The 13304-nt window shown below is 38.0% G+C and overlaps 1 protein-coding gene across 2 annotated transcripts in view; it reads right to left on the bottom strand.

The window, feature by feature from the left end:
- Nucleotides 1–13304, bottom strand: part of LOC111149220 (SLAIN motif family member 2) — a 94086-nt gene that overhangs the window by 37327 nt on the left and 43455 nt on the right. For both annotated transcript variants that reach the window (XM_022506168.1, XM_022506167.1), the window contains exons 3-4: nucleotides 5266–5430; nucleotides 2825–2986 (exon numbers count right to left, since the gene is read on the bottom strand). In XM_022506168.1, the coding sequence (XP_022361876.1) occupies nucleotides 2825–2986; nucleotides 5266–5430 (327 nt within the window). The remainder of the gene's footprint in view (nucleotides 1–2824; nucleotides 2987–5265; nucleotides 5431–13304) is intronic.

Genomic DNA, 13304 nt, shown 5'->3' on the forward strand with positions numbered 1-13304 from the left:
TTAAAGACACCTAACAAAAGACAGCAGACCAGTGAAGAGCACTGTTTTACAAAGAAAAACACAGATCCCAAAGCAGGCCCTCCAGTACTAGGGGATCCTCAGGAAGCAACAATCTCTATGGGATTATGTTTTTCTCATATTAAAAATAAGGAGGCTTAACCAGGCAACAGCTAAAATCTGTAATTCTACATTTCTGTTAGAAAAAAAAACCACACACACACACACACACACAAAAACAGGGCACCTGGGTGGCTCAGTTGGTTAAGCCATTGCCTTCGGCTTGGGCCATGATCCCAGAGTCCTGGGATCGAGCCCACATCAGGCTCCCAACTCCCTGGGAAGTCTGCTTTTCCCTCTGACCTTCTCCCTTCTCATGCTCTTTCTCTCTCTCAAATAAATAAAATCTTAAAAAAAAACCACACACATGCACACACACAAAAAAACCCCAAAACAAACAAAAAAACCCTGAAGAAATGGTACTTTAAAACATTTGCTTAAAAAAACAGAATCATTTGCTTAAACAAAACAAAACAGGCATTTGAAGGCAGTATAGGGCACATTTTTAGCATCTTTTAATTCACCAGAAAAAGAAATATTTGTGCATGGGGATGGCCTAAAAAGAACGATTAAAGTAAGGCTAAAATTTCTTTTACTTGTTACCAAAACACAGTAAGAAAGTGACAGCAAATAGCTGGTTGAGTTGCTAACAAAATCCTGGGGTCTAAAAAGCCAGAGTTCAGGGGCGCCTGGGTGGCTCAGAAGGTTAAAGCCTCTGCCTTCGGCTCAGGTCATGATCCCAGGGTCCTGGGATCGAGCCCCGCACTGGGCTCTCTCCTTGGCGGGGAGCCTGCTTCCTCCTCTCTCTCTCTGCCTGCCTCTCTGCCTACTTGTGATCTCTGTCAAATAAATAAATAAATAATAAATAAACAAAAAATAAAAAGCCAGAGTTCAGAGAGGAAATGAGACAATTAACTCTAAGTTATAGTGAGGAAGCATTCTTTATTCTTTCACATCCCTGATAAAAACTAGCCTCTCACTAGCTGACAATACTAGTCTCAATGAGGAGTTAGAATTACAGAAGAAAAAAAGAGTACCATATTATTAGTTTCTAGGGCTTAAGATAAATAAAGCAAGCACCAAATCTTTGTTTTTCTATGAGAAGTAGTGTAAAAATGGGAAATGAATCAGTAGGATAACATTCTGCAGTTTCTTAATGTTATAGTTTAATAAAACTATATATTTATATAAAGGGGCCTAATGTAGAAAGCATTTCATTAAATTATAGCAATGCTCCATATTACCCTTAGTCAGCTGTCAACACTCTGAAATGTGTACTTCAAGAATCTTTTCATTGTAGGGGCGCCTGGGTGGCTCAGTGGGTTAAAGCCTCTGCCTTCGGCTCAGGTCATGATCCCAGGGTCCTGGGATCGAGCCCCACATCGGGCTCTCTGCTCAGCGGGGAGCCTGCTTCTTCCTCTCTCTCTGCCTGCCTCTCTGCCTACTTGTGATCTCTCTCTGTGTGTCAAATAAATAAATAAAATCTTTAAAAAAAAAAAAAAAGAATCTTTTCATTGTAAAGATTAAAGGGGTCACTTTAGAGAGATTGCTTGCTTCAGAGTTAAGCCTGTGGTATTTTATGCTAAAATGTATAGTCAAACCATAATACTTTACTAAAAACATAAAACAATCCCATCCTCCCTAAAAGCCTTTTAAAAATGTGTACCATTATCAGTACAATTAGGTGAGGATATTTCACATGTTCAAGTTTTCCTGTTTCTTCAGGTTGAGAATCCTTTTATGATCTCCTGAGGATGACACTGTGATTTTCTTAGTCTGATTATTTTCACTTAACTCTTTTCATTCCTCATCTTTATTTACTCACATTTTGTGTACTGAAATATTTTTTTAAATCTTTTACACACAAATATGATAAGTGCAACTATATAAATAAGAATGAATTGCCATTTCCATTAAAAAGAAATGTAGAGGCAATACTCTCACCACCATCTTAAAATGAAAGCCAGGGCATCCATAAACCCTTACTATAGTATGAAAAATTCTGTGCACATGTGCATTTTGGGATGGCAAGGGATATAATTTTTATTGGATTCTCAAAGGTATCTGTGACCTGAGAAGTCGCAAGGACCACTCTGCAGCAAAGCAAGATCATAGGCTTCACTTCATTTAATGTCATAATTCCAATTTTCTCATAAAGGTCTTTTTTTTGTAGTCTCTATCATATATTCTGAGATTATGTCCCCAAGGGGGAATAACTGGTTCTTGGGGTATGAAAAAAATCTTAGTTACCATAATAATTTATGGTCCTCATAGTACATAAAGATATGCAGGGTGGATCTGTGGTATTAAAATATCATGGTGGAAAAAAAATAAATAAATAAATAAATAAATAAATAAAAAAAATATCATGGTGGGAGGTGGTAGGCAAAAAGGAAAAAAAATGTCTGAAAAGGCACTCCTGGGGGGCTAATAACGGAAAAAGGTTGAGAAACACTGATCTAGAATAAGAAAACACAAAGTCACAGGGTAATAACTACTCTAGAGAGTTCCTGCACAAAGTAACATGCAGGGTATGGTTACCAGTCATTGAAGCAGAGTATTACCTGCCTTTCTTTGCTCCTCACACAAGATGTTCTATGTAAAATGAACTCTGAAAATACGTTAATGAACAAGCAAGTCTATATGTTGAATAAGCCACTGAAATTTCAACATTTGTTACTACTCTTCCACATCTTAAGACCTATTTAATAACCCCAACAAAATTATATCTTAACTAGACCTCAACTTTAACAATTAAAATACTTACTTTCTTCCTGCATCCGAGCTAGAATCTGTACATCGGTTACATCATTTAGCTTATAATTGGATCCAATTGAATCTTCATCTAATTCTGAAGCACTTAACTCACTGTCTATAGAGGATTGAGGGCTGAGTGGAGGATTTCTGTCTGATGAACTTTTCAAATTACCTTAAAAAAAAAAAAGATTTGAAATTTGGTTAAACAAAAACTGAATAAACATCTGTTCTAATTAATTTTATATTAAATCTTTGATCCAGTTCACCATTATTCTGTTTTGTTTAAAAAATTCCCAAATACTGAAATTAAAAATTGACCTTAGTAAGAATAAAGAGGATGGAGCACCTGGCTGGCTCTGCAGTGGAGTGTGTGACTTTTATCTCAGAGTTGTAAATTTGAGCTCCAAGTTGGGTGAAGAGATTACTTAAAAAAACAAAAGATAAAATCTTAAAAAAAAAAAAAAAAAAGAATAAAGAGGACTATAGGGTCTCCTTCATACGTTATGGCATAAAAACAAAACATTTTAACTATAAATTATCTGTCCTCTTATGAAACAATTAAGCTTTTACCACAGTGCTTGGCAAGTAGGTAGTGTCCAATACATGTTAGAGGATTCCAACTTTTGTAAGACAGCCAGTGGAACTGCTTATAAACAGATGCATTTATGATGTGTCTTCTCCTCTCAAAGTTACTCGTTAGCAAATACCATTATTTTTTTCCCTGAATAAAAGCATCTACTTTTCCTAAGCAAGAAAAGTATAATTTGAGGAAAATCAAGATTCCTTAGAGATTTAGGAGCAAACCAAAAAAGAACACTATGCTCATTTTTCCTGCATTATGGCATGTTTACAAAATTCCTTTGTCCAACTAGTAATGGGGATCCAAAGAGCCCTCTGAAGTGTAGCAGTGAAGCCCAAAGATGGAATAAAGAAAATAAATAGATTTAAAAAAGCATTTAATCACTCAAAACAAAAAGGGATAGAAGACAGGTCAGAGGAATAAAGGATATACTTTTAACTTATAAGATAATAATAATTTAGTTATAAATAAATGGTTTAAATACTTATTTCGTTATTTTAAATATTTATTTAGTTATAAATAATAACTTATTTCTAAGGAAATGCTTTCATCGGATCATCAACTTCTGGTGAAGCATAAAGTCCCAACACTGTTACTAATATTTCTAATATAGGTTGATTTGAAATCAATCAATTCCCAGAACTCTTTACCATAAAAGTCAGCTTTCACAGAGTGTTATATGTAACTGATGAATCCCTAAATTCTACATCCAAAACCAACTTTACCATATATGTTAAATAGAATTTAAATAAAAACTTGAAAAGAAAGAAAAAAGTCAGCTCCAACATGAAAGGACTATAAGAAGAGTTAATGTGTACATTATGAAGAAGAACACAGTACATATGATAGGAAAAGTACTACAAGGTCAAGCTCAAATAGTGCCCAAATAAAATTCTTTATATTAAACAAATATTTTTAGGATGCAGTCATGGGTGACATAAATAGCAGCAAGTGACAACTTACGTACAAAGTAAACAGCAGGATCAAGAGAGTCCACAGACTAGGGAATACACAGGTCAAAAATTTGGGGTGGTTAACAATAACCTTAGTTATTAGCTGCAATAATTACCCATAACAGCAGCAGCAGCAGCAAGAGTTAACCAGGGCTTGAATTCCGAAGAACAGTAAGTCAGAGAGAACATGTCCATCACAGAACTACAGTAAACATTCTTTCCCTGAGTTACAGCAGTCTATCCCTCCCCTATCATTTAGGGCTCCACTCTGTCGGCACATTTCACATATGGCCTTCTACTTCTCGTTAAGTGCAATATCAAAGCTTATTAAATAAAGCTTGAATTGTTTAACAAAATAAGTGAAAATAAGAGCTCTTATTTTTAGTGATGCTGGGTAACTCAGTTGATTAAGTGGCTGCCTTTTGCTCAGGTCATGATGATCCCAGGGTCTTGGATCAAGTCCTGCATCCAGCTCCTTGTTCACTGGAGAGTCTGCTTCTCCCTCTGCCTGCCACTCCCCCTGCTTGTGTGCTCTCTCTCTCTGACAAAGAAATAAAATCTTAAAAAAGAAAAAAAAATCGGAAAATGCTATTTAAACAAAAAGAGCTCTTATTTTTAGCTTTTACAGCCCAATCAAGCTATTCGGCAAGCATCTATTGGTTAAGAGAATCAAAAGCTTGTTAATCTAATCAAGCAAGATCAACAAACTTAGTACATGCTAAAAAAAAAAAAAACTTCATGGATGTAACCTGGTTTACCTGTATCCCTGGGACCTAGAATAGTACCTGGTGCTCCTCACTGATATTTTCTCTAAGCACTTAAAAGTTTCATAAATAAAAGAACTTGAACAACTGATGATTATGTTATTTTTGAGGCAGCCCAATAAATTCTTAATTATTCATTTCATTTTCTCCTTACCTGAATTTCCAGGAAGTATTAGCTGTTTGACTATAGGAGGTCGCACTGGGGTTGAGGATGGAGAATTGAAACCACTGCTGTAAGGGCTACTTGCATTAGGACTGTAAGGACTTGTGTAACTCATGGAGTTGAAAGGATTATTATATAAATTCTGCCTCTTGAGAGCTGTGTTAATGAGAAGGGGAGAAATCAAATTTAATAACTGAGAAAAGTTAACATTTTACTTAAAAATTTTTCTTACTGGAAAATTCATTTAAGTCATTATCTTAATTTAAATACAGAAACGTTCTTATAGTAGCAGAGGAAATACATCAAATTAGGAATTCCAACAATATATTTCCATTACCTTCAATTGTGCTATGCAAATAAAACAGCAGCTACACCAAACAACAAAAATAGTATCACAGGAAGAATATCTTTTCAAAAAATTATTAGCCATTAAATTAATTTACTCCTATCTTGTCAGAAAGTTTGTTCCAACTGTATCAACCCTGAATAGCCTTAAAAAATAAGATGAATGAAAAAGTATATTTGTGTGTTCTCATTTTTCTATAACAAGCATGTACTGCAAAGAAAAAAAAAAATCCTATGAAATGAGATTTACAAACAGTCTTTCCAGGGATGCCTGGGTGGTGCAGTTAAATGTCTGCCTTCAGCTCAGGTCATGGTCCCAGGATCCTGGAATCATCAGGCTCTCTGCTCAGCGGGAAGCCTGCTTCTCCCTCTCCCTCTGCCTGCTGCACCCCCGTTTGTGCTCTTCTGCCCTGACAAATCAATAAATAAAACTTAAAAAAAATAAATAAGGGACTCCTGGGTGTCTCAGTCAGTTAAGCCTCTGCCTTCAGCTGAGGTCATGATCCCAGGGTCCTGAGATAGAGTCCAGCACTGGGCTCCTTGCTCAGTGGGGAGCCTGCTGCCCCCTCTGCCTGTCGCTCCCCCTGCTTGTGCACTCTCTTTCTTGCTCTGACAAATAAATAAAAATCTTAAAAAAAAAAGTCTTTCCAAGGTTTGGATTTTTGTAAAAATAATAAAGGAATATTGACTACTTAGACAAGGTTAAAGTCAAACATGTGAGAATTCTTTTTTTTTTTTTTTAAGATTTTATTTATTTATTTGACACAGGGAGAGAAATCACAAGTAGGCAGAGAGGCAGGCAGAGAGAAGCGGGGGGGAAGCAGGCTCCCTGCTGAGCAGAGAGCCTAATGCGGGGGCTCGATCCCAGGACTCCGAGATCATGACCTGAGCTGAAGGCAGAGGCTTAACCCACTGAGCCACCCAGGCGGCCCGAGAATTCTCTTTTTAAAAGGAAAAAAACCTCCCCCAGCCCCAGTTTTCTGACGCAAGAATATTTCTGCCAAAAGAGGGGAAAAAATTTATGCTATGCATATAAAATTATAGAAACAGTACCAAAGTAGAACTAAGATACTGAGTGCAATTATATACAAGAAATACACTTAAAACAATACTTATTTCCTCTATTCTAGAATCCATAGCTTATTCAATACTTCTAACCACTGGCAAAGCAATATGTAGAACATATAGACAAATGTGACATGGCACTACTTTTTAAGAGGCTTACAACCAAGTAGTGCAGGCAGAAAAAAACCAATGATTTCAGGGCAAAATGAAACGAGTACTATCATGAAGGTGTAAGGGGCTGTGGAACTTTTGAGATAAGAGTAATTCATTACAACCTAGAGAAACCAGGTAAGCCTTTTTGGAATGAAGCCCTGGGGCAGTCTTGAAGAGGATGAGCAGCAATGTGATCGACACTGAAAATGAGCAAAGGCTGTGCTTTCATCGGTGTTTATAATAGGAACAAAAGCAGTGCCTTGAAAACACGCAACATGTTCAGGGAGAAAGAGTGAGTAATATAGAAAGGTAAAGCACATAGCTGAAGGACAAAACAGGAAAATCCGGCTGGGCTAGGTCATGGAAGTCCTGGAAACTATGCTTAGGAGAATGACGTTTATTCATATCAGTGAATTTTGAGCAAAAGTAATATGATCCGGGCGCCTAGGTGGCTCAGTTGGTTAAGCGACTGCCTTCAGCTCAGGTCATGATCCTGGAGTCCCGGGATCGAGTCCCACATCAGGCTCCCAACTCCATGGGGAGCCTGCTTCTCCCTCTGACCTTCTCCTTGCTCATGCTCTCTCTGTCTCTCTCTCTCTCTCAAATAAATAAATAAAATATTAAAAAAAAAAAGAATAATATGATCCAATCACTTTAGGAAGAAAACTAATGGACATTTTTATGTTGAATAGATTGGACTGAACCAGGCAGTAGAAGTGACAAATATAAAAAAGAAAAAAAAAAAGAATAAGTATTAAAAACTAGAAGGATCACTAAAGGAAACAAAGTAAGTCTTTAAAGCGTCTTTAAAGTTTCTGATTTATCTACTGGGAAGAGTGGTGCTTTGGAGAGAAGGAATATATTTTCTGTTTAGATTTTCTGTTTAGTTGGATGATATAGAAGCAGCTGGACAATGCGATTTTGTCCATATTCACCATGAGACAACATGCCACACTTCAAACATACTTAGGATGTAGTATGTGCCATGATCTCAGAAATACACATCTGAGCAGAAATTGGGGTGCTAATTTCTCCCCCTTTACTCTTTGATCTCCTTTTATGTTTATTCTCTTCTATTTGGTTATTTGTTTAATCATCAGCATTTCAATTCCTCAGCCCTTTTGTCTTCTCACTCTATATTCCTTCTCCTAAGAAATCTCATTCATACCCATGACATCAGTTATTATCTGTATTCCCAAAACTTGCCATTATTTATATCTCCAGTCCTAAGCTTTCCTGGTCTTCAGTCCCGTATGTGCTGCCCATTTAATGTCTCCTCTATGGGTCTGGTGAATGCACTTCAGAGGCAACATTTCCAAATTCAAACTCATAATTTTCCCACTAACACTGAATTCTCTTTCTGGGTGTATTATCTCAGAATGATTAATAACATTCACGCTGTCACACAAGCTGGAAACCTAGATCATTGTTGATACTTCTCCCAAATGTCCTCAAATCTGGTTCATTCAATTTTCCTACCACATCTTTTCAGCTCCACTACCATCAACACACATTGCCCAGCGGTCACGATCAACCCCCCTTAAAAGCACCCTATATTCATTCACTTTTGGCCCTTTCCAATCTACTCTCCATACTACAGCTAGCAACCTTAGCCAAACTACAAACCTAATCATGTCTTCCTGCCCATACACACCATAACCTTGAATAAAACTCTCCAGTATCTTTCTATTGCTTTTAGAAAACATAATCTATAAGGCCTTAACAAGTCTGGCTCCTACGTATCTTTCTGACCATACCTCAGATCTCTCCCTTCCTTAGTCTTCTCCAGCCACACGCTGGCTTGTTCCAGGTCGTCAAATGTGGGCCATACTCCCCACAACATGCTCCCAGACCTCCCACAGAGCTTTTGCACATGCTGTTTTCTCTACTTGGGATGTTTCTCCCTCTTTCACCTTCCCCCTTAAATCACTCATGTCTTTCTGAATCTTTAGGATTCAGGTCAAACATTGCTCCCTGAGGAAAAATTCCTATTTCTCAAAGCTCAAAGCACTAGGCACCATTCTTTCATTATAAATCACCAGTTATAAAAATTATTTGTATTAGTACATTTCCCCTAGTAGAACACAAACTCCATGAGTTCAGGTACAGTGTTAGGTTTTCCTCATCATGTATCTTCTATCCTTTCCTCAAAGTCTGATACACACCAGGCTCTCAGTAAATATTAACTGGATATATACATGATGAATAAGATTAATCTTAACAGACAATCTGGACACCTTATGAATGGATGAAATAATCAAAACAGAGGGAATCCAGGCAAAAGAGACATGGGTCACCATAAACTTAAAAGGCAGGCAAATGGGGGACAGGGAACTAGGAAACTGAATGGATACAGAATTTTAGTGTGGGATGGTGAAAAATTTCTGGAGATGCACAGTGCTGATGGATGCACAGCAATGTGCATATACTTAATGCCGCTGAACTGTATACTTAAAAAAAGATTGAAGTGGGAAATTTTATGTTACATAAATGTTACCATAATGAAGAAAGTTGGACAAAGAAGGAAGACCCTCCAAAGAAGACTTCAAAGAAAACAGCAGGGAGGATAAGAAAGGGCAAAAACCACAATGCACTATCATAAAAGAATAAAAGAAGAACATCTTAGGGACAAGAAGTAGCACAGTGTGGAGAAGCTGAGAGTGACAGAGCAGAATCCATTCTCTTAGAATACAGTAGCTATATTTCCAGGGAGCTCTGCCTTATCAAAGAAATACACCTGAAAAATAATCTCCTACCAACATGGAAAAAGGGGGGAATTTAGGACAAAGGTTCAAACGTGCAATAACCAAGTTATTCTTCTTTTAAATATACATTACAGGGATGCCTGGGTGGCTCAGTGGGGTAAGCCTCTGCCTTCAGCTCAGGTCATGATCTCAGGGTCCTGGGATGGAGCCTCGCATCAGGCTCTCTGCTCAGGGAGCCTGCTTCCCCGCCCCCTCTCTGCCTGCCTCCCTGCCTACTTGTGATCTCTCTGTCAAATAAATTTAAAATAAATAAATAAATAAATAAATAATAAGTAAACATTACATTTATAGCTGCAGCTGCTGCTCTGTTTGTAAGCATAAACTCTAACCACTGTTAAATCCAGGACATGATTACACCTAGTTCAAGAGTAACAGTTTCTCTTACACACTCCTACTATCTTTAATATCTTGTGATATAATAAAGCAACAAACTACTCCCTCAAACTGCTATTTTTGAGGTGCTATTCTGGTTTTCTCCTTCTAAGTGCAACTTAACTATTTACCAATTCTTAATAGTTCCTATTTCTTAGGATGTTTTAAGCCAAGGTTTAGTAAACTATAGCCTGTGAGCCAAATCTAACCCATCACCTCTTTTGGTAAATAAAGTTTTACTGGAACACACCCATCCCAATTCACAGTCCACAAAGCCTAAGATGCTTCCTATCTGGCTATTTACAGAAAAAGCCTGCCAACTCTTGTTTATAGGTTTATTTAACTATTATCTGCCACACCCATTAGAGTACAAGCTCTGGTCTGTTTTTATTCATTGCAATACCCTAAGAGCTGAGAACAATACGTAGCACATAATAGGTTACGAATATATAGTACTGAATGAAGAAAATTCCTAACTATAAAATATACTTACATTATTTCCAAGGTGAGACAGAGTATTAATTGTTAGTAAAGTTTTTTTATTAATTATTTTTTATTAACAGATAATGTATTATTTGCTCCAGGGGTATAGATCCGTGAATCGTCAGGCTTACACACTTCACAGCACTCACCATAGCACATACCCTCCCCATGTCCATAATGCAACCACCCTCTCCACACCCCCTTCCCCCGGCAACCCTCAGTTTGTTTTTTGAGATTAAGAGTCTCTTACGGTTTGTCTACCTCCCCATCCCATCTTGTTTCATTTTTTCTTTCCTTACCCCCACGGCCCCTTGCCCTGCCTCTCAAATCCCTCATATCAAGGAGATCATATGATAACTGTCTTTCTCTGATTGACATATTTTGCTCAGCATAATACGCTCTAGTTCCATCCATGTTGTTGCAAATGGCAAGATTTCATTTCGTTTGATGGCTGCATAGTATTCCATTATATACACACACACACACACACACACACACACACACACACACACACACATATATGTGTGTGTATATATATATATACATCTTTTTTTTTTTTTTTTTTTACGATTTTATTTATTTATTTGACAGACAGAGATCACAAGTAGGCAGAGAGGCAGGCAGAGAGAGAGGAGGAAGCAGGCTCCCTGCTGAGCAGAGAGCCTGATGCGGGGCTCAATCCCAGGACCCTGAGATCATGACCTGAGCCGAAGGCAGAGGCTTTAACCCACTGAGCCACCCAGGCGCCCCATACCACATCTTCTTTATCCATTCATCTGTTGATGGATATCTAGGTTCTTTCCATAGTTTGGCTATTGTGGACATTGTTGCTATAAACATTCAGGTACAAGTGCCCCTTTGGCTCACTACATTTGTATCTTTAGGGTAAATACCCAGTAGTGCAATTGCTGGGTTATAGGGTAGCTCTGTTTTCAACTTTTTGAGGAACCTCCATACTGTTTTCTAGAGTGGTTGCACCAGCTTGCATCCCTACCAACATCCTAGGAGGGTTCTTCTTTCTCCACATCTTTACCAGCATCTGTCATTTCCTGACTTGCTAATTTTAGCCATTCTGACTGGTGTGAGGTGGATCTCACTTCGGTTCTTTTTTTTTTTTTTTTTTTTTTTTAAGTTTTTTTTTAATTTATTTATTTGACAGAGAGAGAGAGAGAGAGATCACAAGTAGGCAGAGAGGCAGGCAGAGAGTGGGGGAAGCAGGTTCACTGCCGAGCAGAGAGCCCGATGTGGGGCTCGATCCCAGGATGCCGAGATCACGACCAGGGCTGAAGGCAGAGGCTCAACCCACTGAGCCACCCAGGCGCCCCCTCATTGTAGTTCTGATTTGTATTTCCCTGATGCCAAGTGATGTGGAACACTTTTTCACGTGTCTGTTGGCCATCTGGATGTCTTCTTTGCAGAAATGTCTGTTCATGTCCTCTGCCCATTTCTTGATTGGATTATTTGTTCTTTGGGTGTTGAGTTTGATAAGTTCTTTACAGATTTTTGATATGTCGTTTGCAAATATCTTTTCCCGTTCTGTCAGTTGTCTTCTGGTTGACTATTTCCTTTGCTGTGCAAAAGCTTTTAATCTTGATGAAGTCCCAATGGTTTATTTTTGCCCCTGATTCCCTTGCCTTTGGCCATGTTTCTAGGAAGAAGTTACTGTGGCTGAGGTCAAAGAGGTTGTTGCCTGTGTTCTCCTCAAGGATTTTGATGGATTCCTTTCTCATATTGAGGTCTTTCATCCATTTTGTGTCTATTTTTGTGTGTGGTGTAAGGAAATGGTCCAGTTTCATTTTTATGCATGTGGCTGTCCAATTCTCCCAACACCATTTGTTGAAGAGACTGTCTTTTTTCCTTTGGACATTCTTTCCTGCTTTGTCAAAGATTAGTTGACCATAGAGCTGAGGGTCTATCTCTGGGCTCTTGATTCTGTTCCATTGATCTATGTGTCTGTTTTTCTTCCATTTCTTTGAAAAAAAAAAAAAAAAAAACCTGATGGTATTTTGATAGGGATTGCATTATCCATGTAGATTGCTTTAGGTAGCATAGACATTTTCACAATATTTGTTCTTCTAATCCACGAGCATGGAACATTTCTCCATTTCTTTGTCTTCTTCTTCAATTTCTTTCATGAGTACTTTATAGTTTTCTGAGTACAGATTCTTTGCCTCTTTGGTTAGGTTTATTCCTAGGTATCTTATGGTTTTGGATGCAACTGTAAATGGGATTGACTCCTTAATTTCTCTTTCTTCTGTCTTGTTGTTGGTGTATAGAAATGCAACTGAATTCTGTGCATTGATTTTATATCCTAACACTTTACTGAATTCCTGTACAAGTTCTAGCAGTTTTGGAGTCTTTTGGGTTTTCTAGGTTAAGTATCATATCATCTGCAAAGAGTGATAGTTTGACAACGACTCTGCCGATCTGGATGCCTTTAATTTCTTTTTGTTGTCTGACTGCTGAGGCTAGGACTTCTAGTACTATGTTGAATAGCAGTGGTGATAATGGACATCCCTGCCATGTTCCTGACCTTAGCAGAAAAGCTCTCAGTTTTTCTCCACCGAGAATGATATTCGCTGTGGGTTTTTCATAGATGGCTTTGATGATATTGAGGTATGTACCCCCTATCCCTACACTTTGAAGAGTTTTGATCAAGAATGGATGCTATACTTTGTCAAATGCTTTTTCAGCATCTATTGAGAGTATCACATGGTTCTTGTTCTTTCTTTTATTAATGTATTGTATCACACTGATTGATTTGCAGATGTTGAACCAAACTTGCAGCCCTGGAATAAATCCCACAACCAAGTGGGATTTATTCCAGGGCTGCAAGGTTGGTTCAAC

The sequence above is a fragment of the Enhydra lutris genome, unplaced genomic scaffold (genome assembly GCF_002288905.1).
Source record: "Enhydra lutris kenyoni isolate GAN:26980312 unplaced genomic scaffold, ASM228890v2 scaffoldscaffold21, whole genome shotgun sequence".
Classification (NCBI taxonomy): Eukaryota; Metazoa; Chordata; class Mammalia; order Carnivora; family Mustelidae; genus Enhydra; species Enhydra lutris.